General features: G+C 38.3%; 1 protein-coding gene across 4 annotated transcripts; it reads right to left on the bottom strand.

Annotated features, from left to right (window-relative positions):
• Positions 1-67: 67 nt before the first annotated feature.
• On the bottom strand, positions 68-13,311 carry kcna2b (potassium voltage-gated channel, shaker-related subfamily, member 2b). 4 transcript variants are annotated; one of them, XM_058410259.1, is made up of 3 exons: positions 13,092-13,311; positions 12,034-12,167; positions 68-9,296 (listed from the first exon to the last, which is right to left on the bottom strand). In XM_058410259.1, the coding sequence occupies exon 3, from the start codon at positions 9,205-9,207 to the stop codon at positions 7,720-7,722; it is 1,488 nt and encodes a 495-aa protein (XP_058266242.1). In that variant the 5' UTR covers positions 9,208-9,296; positions 12,034-12,167; positions 13,092-13,311; the 3' UTR covers positions 68-7,719. The 4 variants fall into 4 exon arrangements, with proteins under 4 accessions (XP_058266242.1, XP_058266241.1, XP_058266239.1 ...); XM_058410258.1 differs by having other exon boundaries at positions 12,034-12,194; XM_058410256.1 differs by having other exon boundaries at positions 12,034-12,261.
• Between the last annotated feature and the right edge of the window lie 8,014 nt (positions 13,312-21,325).

Consider the following 21,325-nt stretch of genomic DNA (forward strand, 5'->3'; position numbering starts at 1 on the left):
ACATTTGCACACATAGTGAGAGCTGGAAAAAAATAATTGTGCTTGAAAAACACCAGACAATAAGCAGAACAGTCAGTTCATTTTATTAAGATTTATATTATTGTTATCATCATAATCATTATTGACACCATCATCATCATCAATACTAATCCTTATAGTATTATTATCTGGAAGGATAAAATGCATCTCAGATGAAGTTTTTTTTACTTTCGTACATAGTCCAGTGTTTCATCCAGTGGGTTTTAAAGTGCGCACATTTTAGGACCAAAGATTAGTACTCCACTTCTTCTCATTTTCTTTAAAACCTACAAAAAAGCATTGTACATGAAATTAAAGCAACCAAAAGTTGAAATGCACCCAAGCCATGCAGCTTACATGATGCAGCTTAACCGTTAGCCTCGTAGCTCCAGTACAAAACTAAATAAACTTAAATGAGCAAACACTTCATCTTTGATCGATTACATTTCATTTACATAGTGTACATTTTTTTATCTTTAAGGTTTCTTTGATCTAAACTATGACAATAATTAATTATGTGTGAAATGAAGGCTTGATCTGATGACTCTTCCATGTACTGTACATTGCAAGAAGAGGCTTTAAATCCTCAGCTTTTTGTGCTTGGAGTATATTTTGAACTGAAGTAGTAGCTAGAATTGTAACGCTATAAAATAGCAAAAAATGGCATTTTATTACGCTCAAGCTAGCATGGAGGATGACGATGAATGCGTTTAGCCTTTAAACATGTCGGCTGTGTATGGAAGTCTATTGTGCTACGTCTCTTGGGTAACTGTATCATATGAATGTTATAGCTGTATATCAGATAGAATATGCGGTGTATATGTTTATATATTCAGTATAGCGAGGCGGGTATGGAAAGTACATTAGAACACACTCATGAGAGTCTCATTTAAGCAGCTGGAATGAATACTGAGGGTTTATAAAGTCACATTAACCGTGTGTGTGTATGTGTGTCTGAGAGAAAAACGTTAAAATATGAGATCGGCAAAAATTGCCTCATTGTTACAATCAGAAGAGAAACAGAAAAACAAATCTGCATGCAGTCACATGAAAGCTGCTGATCCTGAAGCTACATTCAGTGAGAACAGGCAAGGAATAGCTGAAGTGGAAAGATAGACAAGAGGGAACAAGGGGACATATATATATATATATATATATATATATATATATATACTACAGTGAAACCTTGGCATACACTCCCTCACAGATTTTCCCCTTAAGAATTGAAATTTTGCAGCAAATTTTCATCCACATATGAAGCATTTTTGGCATATGAACTAAGCAAATCGAACGGAATGCCTACTAAGTTGCGCGCATGTCCAGGAGCCGTTCAAAACTTGTTTGCATCAGTGGAAAGCCAAGCAGAGTGGGTTTACGAACTTTACGAATTTCGATTTTCCAGGTATTTTTTTGTTGACAGATTGGTGGCGTGAGTGGTCTGTTCTATTTTTAGCCCAAGCTTGGTGAAACGACTTCCTGTGAGGAGCCTTGACATGGACTGTTTGGCTTGGGTCAGTTCTTTGTAAGCAGCCATACAGTTTACATACGCTTCATATTGGGAATATTGGTCATATTTTTGGCTGCTGGAACGGAGTATCCACACTTTCATTATTTCTTATAATTAAATTCCTATGCCAAGGTTCCACTGTGTATCTGTTCTTGTACAGAAACCACAGTTTCCACCAGCTGATCCCTCATCAGTCCTCTAGTCAGGGCAACAATAACAGCGTTCGTAATAGTAATTGAATGAACACGCTTTACAAGAAGGTTGTCATTGTGTTACAGCACGAGGCTTTCGCTCCTCCCCTGGCAGTCAGTCATTATTTAAAACAGCGGCAACTCGATTTCAAAAAGAAACAGAGCTGGAGGCCGGATGTGTCTCAAATTGCATACTTCTGTACCAGTGTAGCAAAACCAGAAGTCAGTCACTGCACCATTGACTTGAATTTGTAATACAACAGATTAACAGATTTAATAATAATACGTTTCATTATCAATGCTACATCTGTCTTCTTTGCTTACGTCAAACTTATGAAAGATGAAAATCTGGATCACAGCCCAAATTCGATTGCTATGCTACAGTACAGATGCTTTCATGTATGATATTTAAAAGCTCCTGGTTAAACAATTGCATTTTTTGACCACATACTGTAGTATACAGTTTATTTAAATGATTTATATTCAAACTTTTATATTCAAAGTGTCACTCTGAAGTTCTCTTTTGAGTCTGGTTCATGTTATCTCAGGGAGTTTTTCCTCACCACCGTCACCTCTGTCTCGCTCATTAGGGAAAAATTTAAAACTATAATTTTTATTCAGAATATTTGTATTCTTTTAAAGCTGCTTTGCGACAATGTTAGCTGTTAAAAGAGCTATACAAATACATTTTAATAGAATATTATGCTGTTAACAACGTTTTGCACATTGCTAAGATCCTAGCATCTCCATGCTAACAGCACAACATTTTCGCTTTGTATTTACTGACTCTTGAAGAAAAAAGTTTACATATCAGAAATTTTCCAAATATGCAAAAGTTGCTGTAAAGTAAAAAACTCAAATGAACGACTTTCACGTCCTTTCCCCTTCAGTGAATTCACTTTTCCACTAAGTGAATTTTACTTGCTTTTGTTATGATTGTTGGTTGTTGTTGTTGTTGTTGTTTAGCTTAAAAAAGCAGTTAATACGTTTTTAGGTACCAGAACTTGTAAATGCTACAACTAAACTGTAAATGTCGGCACCTCGGAAACTGGCAGTGAGATTTTCTTAAGTCTAAAATATTAACTGCTACGTAGAAACAAAATTCCTTCAGAGTTCTGTTTACAAGTCAACTTCTTATGTGTCTTCTACAGACTCGGAGAGGCTCTTCGTTAGTAGTAGACAATTTTAAGATAAAATTGTTGATAAAATCTGCGGTTATAATAAACTAGCAGAGACAACGTACTAAAAGGAGTAGCTATGATATTTAATGCCGACCTTTCTGCTGTGGATATCAGTGAATGTGGTGTACGTGTTATTTACGTTCACTGAGTGCGATGTTTTTGTTTTTTGATGACAGAATTTAGTCAGAAACATCAAGCAGGATGTAGCTTCATAGTTTCCGACTATATTCCGTCATTTAAATGTTGGATCGATAGCTGTGCTCAGGCAGAGGTCGCAAAGTTTTCAAATAAACTCATAATTAAAATAATTTAAGAAGTATTAAAAATAACAAAGAGTAGCACAAGAACATCAGGAATCAGGTAACTCAGGCGCTTACTATTGTTTATGTTCATGTACGTTTTTGAGTATAAGATATGATATAAACGGAATTAATGAATGAAATAATTTAATGTCTTAATTTTGTACGTTTATTGATGAATTAATCTGTCGTGTGTGCTGTCTATGTGCTGACTTTCTACATTAATCTGAAGCATTTTGTTACACAGTATGCAATTTGAGACACAATTGAATTTTTGTTAGGAAAGACAGATTGATTTTTCCTTAAAAATATTAAGAAATATTGAGAATTGCACAGGTGGCTTTAAAAAAAACAAAAACTGGGCAGTTTTTTAAGCGAATATTGCATATAACGTTTCCTGTGTGCTACTTTGTGCTTAAATTCAGAGAACTTGATTATGTTTGGTTTGATTTGGATGAAATTTTACCACATGGAAAAACTTTACAGAATGTCACATGCTGCTGCTGCATCTAGGTGAGAAACAGACAACCTTCCTGCAGTGAGACCCTGAAAGTGTAGACTAGCACTCCCATACGAACATGAGGTAAAAATAAAACAAAAACAAAAAAAACAACAGAATTTGAAGTTTCACGGCACAGATTATTTCTATATTGCACATACTGTTAATCTCACAGAGAAAATATTCATAGATACCGATAATGATAGGAATACTTATTACTATATTGGTGAGTTAAGTAGTTTTTCGTACCTCATGCATGCTACAGGGAATGTTTTTAACCATGCATGCACTATTATATCCTATCTTATATAAAAGGTGTTTTGAGTAAGCAGGTCTGTATTTTTTCATACAGGTTTCACCAGCATCTATCATATTTTTTTTTCGTGAAAGGAATGAAAATCAATCGAAGATGGTAAATGAAAAAAAATAAATAAATAAAAATAAATAAATAAAATACAGGTCATTTGTAGTGGCAGTGAGTTAGTTAGTGAGATCTCTTTGATGACCTGTATTAAACAAAGTTTAAAATATTATATTCCTGCCTTTTCCCTATCAGGGCTATGCTAAGTTAATCATTTTAAGTCAATCAGAATCCTGTGACATCAGTGCTAGCCTTATTTTTTTATTCCAGCTTAACAGCATCATATTATTTACATAGATGTAGCATCTAGCTGATGTATCTAATGTTAGCTGATTTGAAAAGAGCTAGTCAATATTACGTAGCTAGCACTATTGTTAACATTAAGCTAGTTAAAGCTGGGGAAAACAGCTAGCTTAATTGTGATTGTGTGATCAAAATGTATGCTAAGCACTTAGAAATAAAAAGACTAGCAGTGATGTTCTGATCAATTTTCTGACTCAGTGATTGAAAGGGCTGGCTAATCATCACTTAGCAAAAAAAGACTGTTTTGCCTCACATTTGCAATACACAGCATGTAATACTGAGACATCATTTAAATAACAAAGTTTTTCTGTCATATTGTGACAATAGAAGTGTTTCCACCGCAAGAACATTTTATAACTTATTAACTACTCCAGAGGTGGTACATTCCTGTTAGCTAGGAATCACTGGACAGGCCAGGAACGTTGCAAATTGGCCAAACACAAGCCTTATAGAATACCCAACCATCTTATGGACTATTTTAACAACCTTCATTAAGCTAACTAGCGATGCTTGATTTATAGAAGAGGCAGAGCGGTATGTAACTAGTGGATAATTTTGCAACTGCTTCCAGTATTGAAACTTCTGAACGCACCTTAAAAGCTTTTAAAAACTGCTGAGATAGAGTTCTTACAAAGCAATTCCTTACCTAAGAGTAGAAATTGCTTCTCGTACAGTGAGTTCTTAAAGTTGATGTTATTGAAACAAGAAAAATGGGAAAGCTTAAGGAGTGACTTTGACAAGTGTCAAATTGTGGTGGCTACATGACTGGGAGCATCTGGGATCTCTAAAACATAAGGTCTTTTGAGGTGTTCCTGGTATACTGTGGTTAGTCCCTACCAAAGTGCTCCAAGGAAGGACAACAGGTGAACCATTGACAGAGTCATGGGCACCCAAGGGTCACTGATGAGCATGAAGGCAGGTTCATCTAGTCTGATCCTACAGAAGAGCTAGTGAAGCACAAATTGCATAAAAAGTTAATGCTGGCTCTGAGAGAAAGGTGTCAGAACACACTGTGCATCACAGCTCCCTGTGTATAAGAGTATCAGAGTGTCCATGCTGACCCCTGTCCACTGCTGGAAGCACAAACACTGAGTGCATGAGCATCAAAACTGATGATCAGGTGGACCGACAGGTGTGTCTGTTGCTTACCTCAGAAAGAGATTGTACCAGGTTGCACTATGAGAAGTAGGCAAGCCTGTGGAAGCATTGTGATACTCTGGATAATATTTTGCTGGGAAACCTTTGGACCTGGTTTTCAGGTGGATGTTACTCTGACAAGTACAATCTATTTAAACATTCTTAAACTTATGTCTTAAACTGATGCCTTCATGCCAACAACATTACCTAATGTTAATACCTAATTATAATGAGCCATGCCACTTTACAGAAATATTCAGGAATGGTTTGGGCAACTTAAAGAGTTCAAGGTATTGACCTGGACTCCAAATTCCCCAGATCTTGATCCAATCAAGCATCTGTGGTACATGCTGTACAAAAACGTCTTAAACAAACAAACAAGTCTTAAACATTGTTGCAGATGCATTTATGTCAACAACATTACCTAATCGCAGTGGCCTCTTTTGTCAGAATAACGAGCCATGCCACTTTGCAGAAATTGTTCAGGAATGGTTTGGGGAACTTGAAGAGTTCAAGGTATTGACCTGGCCTTCAAATTCCCAGATCTCAATCTGATCCAGCATCTGTGGTACATGCTGGACAAACAATTGATCCTAATCTATGGATTAATCTTACTTTGCAACATACAGGACATGCTGGTAAGATCTTGGTGCTAGACACCAGAGCACACCTTCAGAGGTTTTGTGGAGTTCATGCCTTGATGGCTTAGAGCTGTATTGGTGACACCAAACAGAGGAACCCTAAAAAAATAGCAGTGGTAGCACAAGTGGTTAAGGCGCTGGGTTGTTGATCAGGGTCCAAGCCCCAGCACTGCCAAGCTACCACCGTTGGGCCCTTGAGCAGCCCACCCCTGCTCACCCCTGCACGAAAAAAACTTTCCCTTTCAGCCACGCCCACTCTGGCTTTATATCTGGATACATACAATATTTGTAGCACTAAACATATAAATACAGATAGTGGCTAGTGCGTCTGTCATGAAGCGGACTATATCACAGTGTGTTCATGGCTTCATAGGTAAACACTACAAAAATAGGAGTCTTACTTAAATCTGCAAGTTAGTAGCTTCTATAATAATAATAATACCACCCCTGACATTAGTGGCAACCTAATATTCACCCAACAATGCAAAACAATAAAGAAATGAAAGAATAACACAACATTAGCCTCCTCCATGTTCTTCGGTGGAAAAGCATCTATATAACAGCAATGTCAGATTTCCTTTGGATGTCCGGTACCATGCCATTGCCCAAACCTTGGCAAAAAACAGAACATCTACTACCCCACAGATGTCCTAGCTAAAAGCCCTGGTAGAGAGAAAGATAATAAAATAATAATAATAATAACAATACACTGTCACATTGTTGAAATACAACTTAGGAAGATAAAAAATGTATAAAAAAAAATGGCATGAATAAATATTGCACAAATATGAGACACATTTAGTCCATAACCACACATACAGTACAGTCGAGTAGAAAAATCTGACCGTGATTTTATTTCCTCAAGCGTTATCAAACACTAATCCACATTTCCTCAGGTTTTCCTCAGGTTTTGTCACCTCTTAACAAGTGATACCTGATGTTCTTGCAGTCAGTACCCTTCACCGTGGTAGTGTTTGATAACTGATGAAATATCCAATACCAGTTCTTGGTAGTGGATTTGATTTTTTTACTCGACTGTACCTGTGCCTTCATGGTTTTACAGCTCACAGAGAGGAATGTTACGTTACATGTGGAATGCTGCAGTGGCTGGCAGTATGCTATTAGTGTGTTATCCACTTTCTTTTTTTAATTTTCTTTATTATAGCTCTTTATTTATCAGTGAAGAGGAAAGTCCTCGTTTAGTTGGCAGTTTAGCGATGGTCCCTTATGCTACCTTTGCTAGCATTTCTAGTGGTTTGGCTACGATTTTGGCTACAAGCAAAGATGAGAGGATGGTCTCCCGATTTTAAATAAGTGATAGGTATTCCTTTTGCAGTTAGCTGATGAATAGTTAAGGTTATGGTGATGGGCGTGGTTAGCGCGCATAGATTTATCTCAAATCCAGTACAACTGGAATTTTTTCACATTCTTCAACAGATCTGTTGATCATCTGCCACCTCAAATGCAGCGTCTCTCTGATCTTCAGCATCCTGAAGCCATAGAAACAACATGGATCAACATGGCTTATCCTTTCCCAAAAAGCATTACAATCAGTCCTCTAGTGCTAGCAAGAAATATCCAGCTATACATCGGTGAGCATCTTGGTGATGTTGACGTAGTTGGTGTTAGCAAGCGTGCAGTTGCCGGTTTTGAGGTTTTCCTCAGGGAAATCCTCGTTGCTGTTGTTCACTGCCTCCTGGATCTCCATGTAGTCGGATTTGCTCAGGCTGGAGACGCTCCGGCTCTTTTTCAGATCCTCTGTCGAGTCGATCTTAGGGACGCTGGTCACATTGAGGTATTGTGCCTGCTCCTCTCCCTCGGTCTCCCTGTGGTAGAAGTAGTTAAAGTTGGACACGATGACAGGGACTGGAAGAGCGATGGTCAAGACACCGGCGATGGCACACAACGAACCGACGATTTTACCCCCGATGGTGGTGGGAACCATGTCTCCATATCCTACAGTCGTCATAGATACTACTGCCCACCAAAAAGCATCCGGGATGCTGATAAACTGCGAATCTGCTTCATCTGCTTCTGCAAAGTACACAGCACTGGAGAAGAGGATGACTCCGATGAACAGGAAGAAGATAAGAAGCCCCAGTTCTCGCATGCTCGCCTTGAGAGTCTGACCCAGAATCTGAAGACCTTTTGAGTGGCGTGAGAGCTTGAAGATCCTGAAGACTCGCACCAATCGGATCACTCTGAGAATGGCTAAACTCATGGCCTGTTGACCCTGTTGACCATCTTCTGGACTTTCGGCCAATTCGGTCCCCAGTGTGATGAAATATGGAATGATAGCGACAATGTCAATGATATTCATGATGTTCACAAAGAAGCCTGCCTTACTTGGACAGGCAAAGAAACGGACAAGGAACTCAAAGGAGAACCAGATGATGCAGAGTGTCTCCAGGATGAAAAAGGGGTCAGTGAAGTAGGTGGATGTGTAGCTGGCTGTGGAGTTGGAGTCGCTGTTGTACGTTTTGTGCATCTCCATGTCCTCGTTGCGAAAAATAGGTAGCGTCTCTAGGCAGAAACTCACGATCGAAATCAAGATGACCATGACGGAAATGATGGCAATAATCCGGGCTGGACCGGAACTTTCTGGATACTCAAATAACAACCACACCTGCCTTTGAAACTCGTTCTCTGGCAGAAGTTTCTCTTCCTCTTTAATAAATCCTTCATCCTCCCTGAAAATCTCGATGGCTTCCTCGCCAAGTTCGTAGAAGCGGATCTCCTCTGAGAAAATATCCAAAGTGACGTTAACTGGCCGCCGTAGCCGTCCGCCAGACTGGTAATAGTACAGAATGGCATCGAAGCTGGGTCGATTCCGGTCAAAAAAGTACTCGTTCCTTAACGGATCAAAGTAGCGCATCCTCTTTTTAGGGTCCCCGAGTAATGTATCAGGGAACTGAGAAAGCGTTTTAAGCTGTGTCTCAAATCGGAGGCCTGAGATGTTAATGACCACTCGCTCGCAGCACTCGTGGTCTGGTTCCGGGTCGTACGTGTCCTGAGGTTGACCCGGATGAGCCGCAGCTTCATCTATGTGGTCACTTGTAGCGACGGTCATGATGTGAAGCGTGGCTGAGGGACAGGTAGGGGAAGAACGTATGCTACGTCTTTGAGCTTCTCACGCATCAGATGAGGGTCCAGGATTACCTGCAACAGCCAGATAAAAACAATGCTCAGAAGATTTGTTTTTCTAATGGACAAAGTTCTCTAGGGTCCTTTTTTCTAATTAAGGAAGTCTTTCGTATCATCACATCAGGTTCTTTTTCATGTAGTGCCTTAACCAGTCAGATCTGCCACATTATTTCTCTCTTGTTCTCTTGTATTGCTAGTGTACTGCTGGAAAATGAAAATACGTACAAAATAATGGAAAAATAATGTTATTAATCAGTTAAGCTCTCACTTTTTGCTTTTGGTTCCCTGTAACTCTTCTAATCCCTAGTATAGATGTTGATCAAATTGCGAAAACTGTTTCCGGAGCCAAAACAATTAAAAATCCCCTAAAGCTGATATTTTATATCATGCTTTAGCAAACTGTGTTTACGTTCAGGTTTGGCTCCCAGATCAGTGCAGGCTCAGGCTGTAAGATGTAGAATTTAATTATCCCTACATGATCTTACTCTGCCTTCAGTTAATTAATTTTTACATTCATCATTAAGTTAAACTGACACATTAAGCACATTATTCTGTTAAGACTGATAATTGCAGGGAGACAATGCAATGTGTTGAGGAGTTTTACTGATGAACTTAGCACACATTTGTAGCAAAGGTTAACCATTTTTACCCGTACGTCTCGTGATCCATTTTGCCAGTGGAATTGAAATCGACTTATCAGACAATCATTTTTAATTGGTATAAACAAATGAATGATGTTCAGGCTGTGAGTCTGATCTAAAATGGGTCTTTGGGAACTTTTCTATGAATATATTACCCCTAGCAGGCAAGAGCAGAAATAGAAACACTACAAATTCTACAAATTCTTTAAACCACGAGTGTCTACTTTTATATGAGCTTCGTATTAACCACCGCTGTGGAGTGGAACATGACAAAGACGTTCAATGCTCAACATGGACACAACAAAACAGGAGCAAATTCCCTTTTTTAGCCTCTGGGAAGAGGCTGATTGTGATAATGAACTCAAATGTTAGTTTTCTGACAAAGATCACTGATCGATGAGAATCAGGGGTTTTTAGCGAGAGAACAAATATAGCTATTTGCCTTAATCTTTGGAGTGCTGTATTACATCCTAGAAAGGCTGCCTACAGGACGTAGGGGTCTGAAAATGACTGGAAAACTACTTTTTCGGATTTGTGTCACTGTAGTTACTGCAGTTCGCTTTAATTCAGTTACAAACTATAATGTAGTTAGTGTGTAATTGACTCCAATTTGTGTGTATTTTCTACACTATGTCTATTGGATTCTGTACTGGTTCTGTACTGTGTTGCACTGACTCAACTGACCCCAAAAGCACTTTAAGTATATACTTGGATCCATAAACGTGTACACTTACTAGAACTATAAAGCTCGCGCGTGGCTTTGAGCGCTCAGCCTGACAGCTCAGCTGGGACGCTCGCGTGTTTGCTTTTATCTCCGGCACAAGATCAATATTCTTCTGGGTATAGCTGCATCACTCCTTTCTGGGTTCAATTATGCACTGTAAACCTAATCGCTCTTTGAGTGCCCTACAGGCGAATTGGATTTGAACCGCTCCCGGCTTGCATTAGCAACAGAGGGTTGAGTATCACTGGATATATGGCTACTTTCTATTCCGAGTCAAGGTGAGGGAAGAAAAGGCGGTAGAGTAAGTGTGTGTGTGTATGTGTGTGTGTGTGTGCCATTAGCTTGCTTTGCTATTCAATTCAGCGTGGATCGAAGAATAAAGTGTTATAAGCCTTCTAATCAAATGCTGTTGGAGATGGATCCACTGAAATTATAGGATATATTTACCTACAGAACACATTCTACTGTACAGGCACAAGCTATAATTGTATGTATCTTCAAGGGTACAACGGCAGGTTTTAAGGACAAAATACACAACTTAATTATGTGGAACTCATAAAACTATACGGAAACACGACAGTTTGTCATGTATTTGTACTATGAAAGCCTAGTTTTGACCATATTCCTGACAATTTTATCAACAAATATCTAACAGGATGAAACTGTTCCTGAACTACCAATAAACTTGTAATATAATACTCAAAAACATTCTCCATCTAAATGTAAATTCAACTAACACCCCCTATTTTTTCATCTTTAATCTACCACTAATCATCTGATAATAAAATGCAATCAGTTTTATAATTCAGTGATGTTTTTAAATGAAGCAAATAATGCATAATACATTTAAGAAAATTAATAATACAAAGAAAACGTAACCAACAAGGTTACGTTAAAACTTTAAGCATAGACTTTTTTCACACAAACACACAAAACTGAGTAACACGATCAGGAAAAAATGGCTTAAATGGGGATACAAATAATTAAAGGTGACTGAAGTGGAGCCCCAAGAGAACGTACTGTCCCAAGGACGCAGTAGTTCAGTTACAGAAAGAGCACAAATCAGCACATAAATGAAAAAATAATACACTATCAGCAAACCTTAAGGTGGTATCTTTATGAATTGTACCTTTAATATGTATCTTTCACCTGGAATTGCAATGCGGGATGTAAAAAGGTATATATTGAGATTAAGATAGCGGACTCTATACACCTTTCCAGGTAAAATGTCAGCCAGCAACAAATAACAGTACCTTTTATTTCTGAGCATGAACCTCTAAACCTCAAAAATAATAACTTCAACCAAGTCAAAATCAAAACAAGCAAGTCTCCTGGCCCAGAAAACTTTACTATGGTGCTATGTAGAACAATAATATGAGAAACTTACGTCTGACCCTCAAAACATGCAGTGGGATCATGTGTAGGTCCTTTGCGAGTCGCGATTCCTCTGTGCTTGATGGTGTGGCGGCTCTGTGCTTCTCTCTGCTGCAGTGATCCTGATCCTCCACCCAGATGAGGACGCTGAGCAAACGGGACGCTGTCATCGACCTTTTTTTGTACCCATCGTTTACAGAGGATCAAACATCAGCCCTAATAAGCCAGGTGGAGTCTCTGACTGCATAATTGCATTGAGAGATGCTGAAATGAGCAGTTTGGACTGTCGGCCACCCCCCCAACCCCAACACCTCTACCCTATCACTGTGTGTCTATATGTATATGTATATGTATATATATATATATATATATATATATATATATATATATATATATGTGTGTGTGTGTGTGTGTGTGTGTGTGTGTGTGTGTGTGTGTTTGTTTGGGAAACTGTCCTGACTGCATTAGACATCTGCAAAGAATAGATGATCGTATCAGAAGGAATCATCACATTGAATCCACAGATATTTTACAGATACCTGCATGCAAACACTTTTGCCTGTTTTATATGATCAGGTAATGAAAATAAAATGCTTGCATAATGGAAAATATTGTCTGAATACATACGTTTTCCATTCCTTATTTGCCACAGGTTGCATTTTGGGTGCTAAAGAATTTGCACTCCAGCAGTATTTCCCACTGAACTGGTAACAATTCTCTCTCTCTCTCTCTCTCTCTCTCTCTCTCTCTCTCTGTCATTTTTTTTTCTGAGAATGGTATGCATTCAGATACCGGGCTCGTGCACACGTGAAAGCCGAAAGTGAGAGGCGAAGCTGCAGTGCATCATGCTGCATCATTTCCAACAGAACCACACCACACCATGCACTAGGCTGGAGCAGGCACCATTTTATTATTATTATTATTATTATTATTATTATTATTATTATTATTCAAGCAGGCAATGCAAAAAACAAACAAACAACAACAAAAAAACATGCACTGAAAACGAAAACAAAAAAACCAAAAAGAAATCTCCGTATGTCCGTTGTGAATAAGGTCTCTTGCTCTTACTTGCATCCCCTCGGATCATTTTAACGACGCGCATCGCGTTTCACGACTCAATAAACTCCGACTTTTCGTCGTTTGGTTCCTAATCGTGCCATTTTACCGCTCCGTGTCCACGCTGCAGATGGGCGATGCCGCGCGCGCTCGTACACACACACACACATCCATACTCACACACATACGCACACAGACTCATAGACACACACGCGCACGCAGGAAGGAAGGATTTCACCGAGGCGCATTGCGCGCTCCTTTTGCGCGCATCCGCGGCCGCAGCGCGCGCATGCACGAGAGCGCGCCTCTGCTGCCTGGCTAAACATATGAGCACTGAAGAAATGAGATTTCAACGTTTCGTTATTTAAGTATGAAAGTAATACGTACATTTTATTTATAATTGCTTAAGGCTTGAACACAGTTTAGAATATTTATATGACTGTAGATATTTTATATGTTTAGTCTAAATATGAGAGATATTAAATAGGCCAAGCGATATATAACGTTCCAGCATTGTGAGACTATAAAGCTTTAAAATGCTAAAAGTTATTTATACTCTTTCTGGCAAGTTTTTAAATGATTACTGAATACAAACATTAAATAAAAATACAAATATACAAAAATGCCCAAAATGCTTTAACAACCAAATAAAAATGATTATTATTATTATTATTATTATTATTATTATTATTATTATTATTATTATTATTATTATGGCAACACAGTTTTTCAGATGGAAAAGCACACTTAACAAATAGCAATTAATTTAGTCATTGATTCATTAAGTGAAGTTAAACCCTGTGAATTTTCTATCCTTGATGATCTGAGAGAAACAAGTAAATAAATAGGTCTATTAAAAGCGGATAAATAAATAAATAAATAGGTCTAATAAAACACATCTGGGTCCTTCTGATTTAGAAAAAGAATCCATGAGGGGGTGGTGTGAGGTAACTGAGGTCAAGAAGAGATTTTCTTATAACAGCATTTCTTTTATTATGTTTAATTCCTTTTTACAACAGAGATCTGGTTTGAATTGAATTGGTTTATGAACCACACATCATATGCTTTTTTAGCTATTTATAATTACAAAATATTGAGAAACCCCAACACGTAAACTCCTGAAAAGGTGAAGAACTTAATCAAATGTCTCGACTTCATTTACATTTCTACATTTAGCAGACACCCTTACCAGAGTGACTTTTACCTACAAAGGACCTAGGATCTGAACTAACAACCTTCTGATCAGTAGTCCAACAGCTTAACCCCTAGAACTCTGCACACACGGATCTTTGTATATTTAACAGAATTTCCTGTTTACATTTACTCAGATGTATATGCACTTTTATATTTATCTGCATGTATATTTGCACCTTTGGAAGTATATATGTATATTTAACAGAATTCACTGCTTACACCTCCTGGTGGTCCAGCAGTAGGACCCTGTGCTCTTATTGCCGTGGCCCAGGTTCAATTCCTGGGCAAGGCACTAACCCAGCCAATGAGGAGTTAACTCTCAGTGCCGGTCCCAAGCCCAGATTAAACAGGAGGGTTGCGCCAGGAAGGGCATCCGGTGTAAAACCTGTGCCAAAATGAAACATGCGGACCAAGCGATCCCAAACAGGGAGCAGCCACAGCAACAGAATTCACTGTTTACATTTACTCAGATGTCTATTCATTCAGATGTTTACAGGATATATACTGGGTTTATTTATATCTATTTATTACAAGTACACTGCTGTTACCTTTGCGCAAATCTGTTCTATATTGCACTGACAATGTAAACACGATAAAAGGGAAGAGAAACCGTATTTCGATTCCTCTGTATGTCTGCACGTGTAGTGGCGTTGACAAATAAAAAACCTTGAACCTTGAACTGAGCTACTATATCCTTCACCATTGCAACACACATTATTCATTTTTATTCAAGTCCCTGTGAATAAGTGTGATGTCATTTAAATGAACACCTTAATATCAACACTTCCTGGCCAGTCAGATTCCAGATCTGAGCAGTGGTTTAAATGCTTTTATTGTGCGGTTGTGGTTTTTATTCACAGTTCCAGAAATAAATGCACATTTGCTATGGTTAACTTTTTCTAAGGGACTCAATTTTACTTTAGAACTTACATATGAGCTTTAAATATAAGTAAACAGTTTCTTTCTCTCTCTCTCTCTCTCTCTCTCTCTCTCACACACACACACACATGCATACTGTACACACACAACATTGTTCCATTAGTGGTGGAAGCATTTAGGATTTCCTCAGTACACACCCTAATGTTATAAACACAAACATACTGCAGGACTGGCCATGGTTCACTGCTAATTATTCATGAGGCAAGTAGTCCATTACGATGGGTGCACACACACACACACACACGGTATTACTGCATTAGTGAACCTGGCTGATGTATTGCTGCTGAGATCAGAGCTCTGTGTGTGTGTGTGTCTTTCTTTTTGTCATTTTTTTGTATCATCCAAAGCAGCCTTATTGTCCAACCTCATTGTGGTTATATTTTTATTATTAGACTTCCACAACAATCCTCCTTCCTCTCTCTCTCTCTCTCTCTCTCTCTCTCTAGTAAATGAGCAGCACATTGATTTAGCATGGGATTTCAACTCCTTCCTTCCAGTGAACAAATCCATAGTCCTGTGTTCCTGTTTCTGTGAAGGACAGATGGAGGACATACATCAGCTCAAGTTCAGCCCTGAACATGCTGAAGATGCTTTTACTCCTTGACTGTATTACACAGGACATGGAGGATGGATATGGACAAGGACGCCTGTGGATCAAGACAAGTCAGCGTCCTAGGAGCTTTAGGAGAAATCCAGAACAGTTTTTCACTCACTTTATTAGTGTAATTCTTCACACAGGGATTAAGGGTACCAGCAGGTCAGGGACAAAGGGTACCACCAACTCTGTCTGAAAGTTTGGTATAGTAAAAACAAAACAAGATATATTTCCTTATTTATTTATTACTAAATATCAAACTGCCCGTTTAGGTACTGGTAAAGAAATTGAAGCAAAAAGATCAAAGAGGATGAGGATTGATGACCGATCCAGAGGCATGATGCTTATTAGTGATTAATGCAAGAACAGTTTCTGTGGAATAGGCTGCTTTTAAGCCAGACTGATAAGGAGGATCCTGGGGGTTGTTCTGGGTGAGATATACAGACAGTTGCTTGTAGACAGTGTGTTCAAGGATTTTTCAGAAGGAAGCACAAGTGATACTGCTCAGTAGATGCTGATCTCAGGGACATCCAGTGTGGGTTACTAAAGCATGGATGTAACCCTAGCTGACTTGAATGCAATCAGTCCATGCCCGGATGTTCTGGAGTCATTAATGATAGAAGAGATAGAAGGGAATGAGGTCTTGTGAGATGGTCTGGAGCAAGAAGAGAAGAAAAGTGTGGCAGAGAAAGAGGAAGGGAATCCTGAACACGTAGTGTAAGAGTCAGGATAAGGTTTCAACAGGAAAGGTCTGCATGAGAGATAGTCGGTATCAATATTTCCTCCACTTTCTCTCAGCTGCTTTTAATTCTCTCCTCAGGCTGCCAAGGAGCAGAGTGAGAAGACTATACCTACAGGTCTCAGTTCCAGAGCTGAGCTATCATAACTGTGTCTGAGGCAACAGTGGAGAAGAGATGAGGTTACAGGTTGTATGGACTCGTTATTTTTTTTACACACCCACACTTATTCACTCAGAGTGTTTAACATGTCCGATCCTGCACCAGGAGTGTTTAACACGATCATTTATTCACTCAGTGTTTAACATGGTCAGTAATTTACTAAAGTGGTTAAAGACACCCGGTTCAACTGGGATTTTTTTCACACTTTTTATATTTTAGATAAAAGTATGAAACTTTCCCATTGTAATGATGGAATGCTGGGAAATTCCATGCCTGTTTGTTTGTTCATTTGTTCTTTCTTTCTTTCTTTCTTTCTTTCTTTCTTTCTTTCTTTCTTTCTTTCTTTCTTTCTTTCTTTCTTTCTTTCTTACTGTAAGTGAAGTTTTTATTGTTTGTTGATTGGTTGGTTTGTCACCAATCCATTAATTCAGCCTCTCTTCCTTTGCTTTCTTCTTCCTGTCTTTTTTCTTATGTATCTACATAAGAATTTCTTTATTATTTACAGAATTTGTCTGGATCGAATTGATTGGATGTTTACTATAGAAAACGGTTTCAAAACATTTCCCCCAAAAGGTAGAACCTTTTTTAGAACACTATTTGATACATACCAACCAAACTTCCTTCCTTCCATCCTTCCAATGTCCTTCCTTCCTTCCTTCCTTCCTTCCTTCCTTCCTTACATCCTTCCAAACATACTTCCTTCCTTCCTTCCTTCCTTCCTTACATCCTTCCAAACATACTTCCTTCCTTCCTTCCTTCCAAACATCCTTCCTTCCTTCCTTCCTTCCTTCCTTCCTTACATCCTTCCAAACATACTTCCTTCCTTCCTTACATCCTTCCAGACATACTTCCTTCCTTCCTTCCTTCCTTCCTTCTAAACTTCCAAATCACCGGATTTCCCTAAGAAAATGCATATCAATTTTTTAGCAAGCTTATTATTATTTATGTAATATTATAGAACCCTTGAACGATTCTATCTATTCTATTTCATACCAGTTCCTAAAAACAGTAGAGCCCATTTATTAGAAGCTCTAGAAACAATCCTTCACTGCCCCATAAAAAGAACTCTTTTTATTTAAACATATATGGTGAGTGAATTAAGCTTTTCCCTGAGCACAGAGTGGGCACTAGTCTGAAGTGTCCTTAACTGCTCATGCTAAAACAACACTGATGTGTTTAAGCAACCGAGAGAAGAAGAGCTGAACCAATCAAACACAGAGTGCTCAGAATAACGGAGATTCAATTAGTAATGACTGATTCCAGCCCATTAGAATGAAATCAGTGTGGATCTCAGCGGAGAAATGTAGATCAGGTTACACAGTGGAACGGGAACGGAAAATGCCCAGATGGAGAACCTCACCGCCATCATGGAAAATCAAATCCAGCTTGAGATTTGTTTCTTTACTGCAAAAAATCCTGCATGTCTAAAGCATCACATACCTGTAATATGTGTACGTTTGTACATAACATTTGAAACAAAATGGCCGAACTATCAAGCACACAAAGAAATAAATATACACATTTAAATGGACCGTTATTATAATATGAATTGCTTACAATTAATTCAGACTTTATGAAACAGAAAGCCGCACTTCCTATCAGAATCAGACTGCTATCAAAGTGAGACAATGCAAATAAAACACTCAAGGTTTTTGCTCAGGCATGCAACTCGGTATGAACGCAAAATGGAGCTCAGACTATGGAGCGGTGTGTTGTGAAATATTCATGTGGAGGGATATTTTAAGCCTCCCATATCCCGAATACAGGAATGCTGGGATGCAGTAAGGCTCTGGGAATGAGTGCACACACACACACACACACACACAGAGTTCATGAGAATCCCCTTGTTTAGCAAAAACAGGGTATATTTGTGTTTATGACCACTTAATCAGAGAGATTTGCGAGTGTAGATGTATTGTTTGGCTGAATGTGTGTGTGTGTCCATGTCTGGTGCTCTTTACATGACATCATTATGGTGCTTCAATTAAAATGCTCAATTCTGATTGGTCGAAAGGTGTTGATTAATTTTCTATATCACCCAGAGCTCATATAATTGTTTCTATGGTAAGAACTAATTCATATATTCATATGTTTCATATATATCTGTTTGTGTGCCATACACAAAACTGAAGAGATGCTTATCATTCTTGGAAGGAGTCTCCAGTATCAGTAACTTCTTTATTATTATTGTTATTATTTTATTTTTTTATTTCTATAGCGCTTTTAACAATGAACATTGTCTCAAAGCAGCTTTATAGAACATAAGAAACAAAATCATAGTGCAAAAAGTCCTAGATGTTTGACAAAATCATCACTAGTGAGCAAGCCTGAGCAACTGTGGCAAGGAAAAAGATGGTAAAAGGAAGAAACCTTGAGAGGAACCTCATCTCAAAAGGAAACCTCAAAAGGAAACCTCATCCTCATTTGGGTGAGACCGGAGAGTGTGATTATAAATGATTATAAACACCAGAGAGTGTGATATGAACAATGTCCTTTCTGCATTTATGTACAGTGTACAGTGTGATGCAGATTCAGCATGTGTAGAATGTTAGTGTGTGTATTAATTAAGAGGTTGTTGTCATCCTCAAAGTCCACATAGGGTTAACAGCATTGCTTTGAATATCTTCACGAAGCAGAACCCAGCTGGAGTTGGTCCATCTCTGGATGCCTATTAAGAAAGAAACTATTAATAGTAGTAGTTTTGTCCCGTTTTGTTTAACTGTGATAATGTTGAGATGCAATAATTAAAGTGGCCTGTGGGTGGCAGCACCATAACAAATAATAACGCCTATGTTGCAACGGAATTATTATTTTAACGTTGTGCTTATCCGTGACTGACTAATTACATAATAAAGCTTACATCATATAATTGGAAAAGTTTACTAAAGTAATATTTGTAAAGTATGTAAATACACTATCTATTCACTTCTGTTTAAACTTACACTTTAATAGGTTAATAAAAATATCATAATACATGACAAGTGTTTTGCTTACACTCTATTTGAAAATATCTGTTTTTTTCTGAAAACTTTGTGTACTATGCTGATGTATACAAAGTAGACTATTGGTACTGTTATGTATGTAATATAATTGGCTTTTAGAAAAGACAGATCAGTGACATCATACAAAGCCCACATCCACGCAGACACACTCATATTACACTCAGGATTCAATATGCTGACTATATCTGTGTTTAACCACAATGCAGCGTATGCTTAATGTGCTCTAATGGACCTGTAATGCAATTTATATCAGTGGCAAAATGACCTTTAAGCTATTTCGCTTTATTTATTTTTTTTCTTTAAAAAGTACAAACATGTTTAGAGTTAAAATGATTGAGACAGTTCATCACTGAATATAGAGTGTCATTGTATAGTAAGGGATGTTGATTGTTTGAGAGCAGGAAGAATGTTAGTTTGCTTGTCAGTCAAAAAGTGCGTGCGTGTGTGTGTGCGTGCGTGCGTGCGTGTGTGTGTGTGTGTGTGTGGTAGGGTGGGGTAGGTGGCTTCCATGTGCATACACCCAGCATGCTGTTTTGGTGCCAAACTGGTATCCCCTATGTTGTGGGAGTCCCGCCCTGTTATACTACACTCCAAAGCCAAGTCTCTCTCTTTTTTTTCTAACCCACACACACACACACACATGGGCACACACACACACGGACCCACTCACACAGTGGGAGATATCCTGTGCCATCTGTGGCTTTAAACTCTCTCTCTCTCTCTCTCTCTCTCTCTCTCACACACACACACACACACACACACACACACATGGCCTGGGCAGACAGATTCCCTGGATTCACACCTGCTCGTCTGAATTTTTTCATCCATTTAATTTATTTAAGACTTCAGCTAACAATGTGCTAAGTTTGAGAGAAATCCATAAATAAAAAAGACTATAAATAAAATCTCTCTAAATAAATAAATAAAAATAATTAAATAAATAAACAAATGTTGACTAGTCTGTGCTCGCAGTCTGGAACCTGTGCTTTAAAATGTAGTTAATTAAATAAATCTGGAAGGTACATGCCATTTACGCTATTTACATGCTATTTAAACAGGTTTAAATGTTGTTTATATTTACATTAGTATATTAAAGTCCTTTTTTCAACCTTGCATAATAATAATAATAATAATAATAATAATAATAATAATAATAATAATAATAATAATAATAATAATAATAATAATAAAACAAAACAAAAGAATTAAAAACACTGAACACAGAATAATGAAAATAGGTGTAAATGTCTGATTAGTGCCACCTTTAGCATTTATTCATCACTTCATCTGAAGGTCAGCAGCAGCAGCAGTCACGTGTCCCTGTGTGTAAAGCACTATAACAGATTGTATTGCTTGCACATGACCTGCTGTTCTCTCATTAGTACAGTGTTTGGAATCACACTTAGTTTGCAGGAGGTCAGAATACATCCACTGTGTGCTTAACGGTGTGTCTGACAAGGACAGCAGTGAAGGTCGCTCACCTGAATTTCACCTGCTGTGCTGTGCTGTCCACCTCATTAACAGTTCCTACTCCTTTAATTGTGTGTGTGTGTGTGTGTGTGTGTCTAGAGGGAGAAAGTGATATGTGATAAGTTATGTCACCGATCCATTCTTAAT

This window comes from Hemibagrus wyckioides, linkage group LG15 (assembly GCF_019097595.1).
Source record: "Hemibagrus wyckioides isolate EC202008001 linkage group LG15, SWU_Hwy_1.0, whole genome shotgun sequence".
Classification (NCBI taxonomy): domain Eukaryota; kingdom Metazoa; phylum Chordata; class Actinopteri; order Siluriformes; family Bagridae; genus Hemibagrus; species Hemibagrus wyckioides.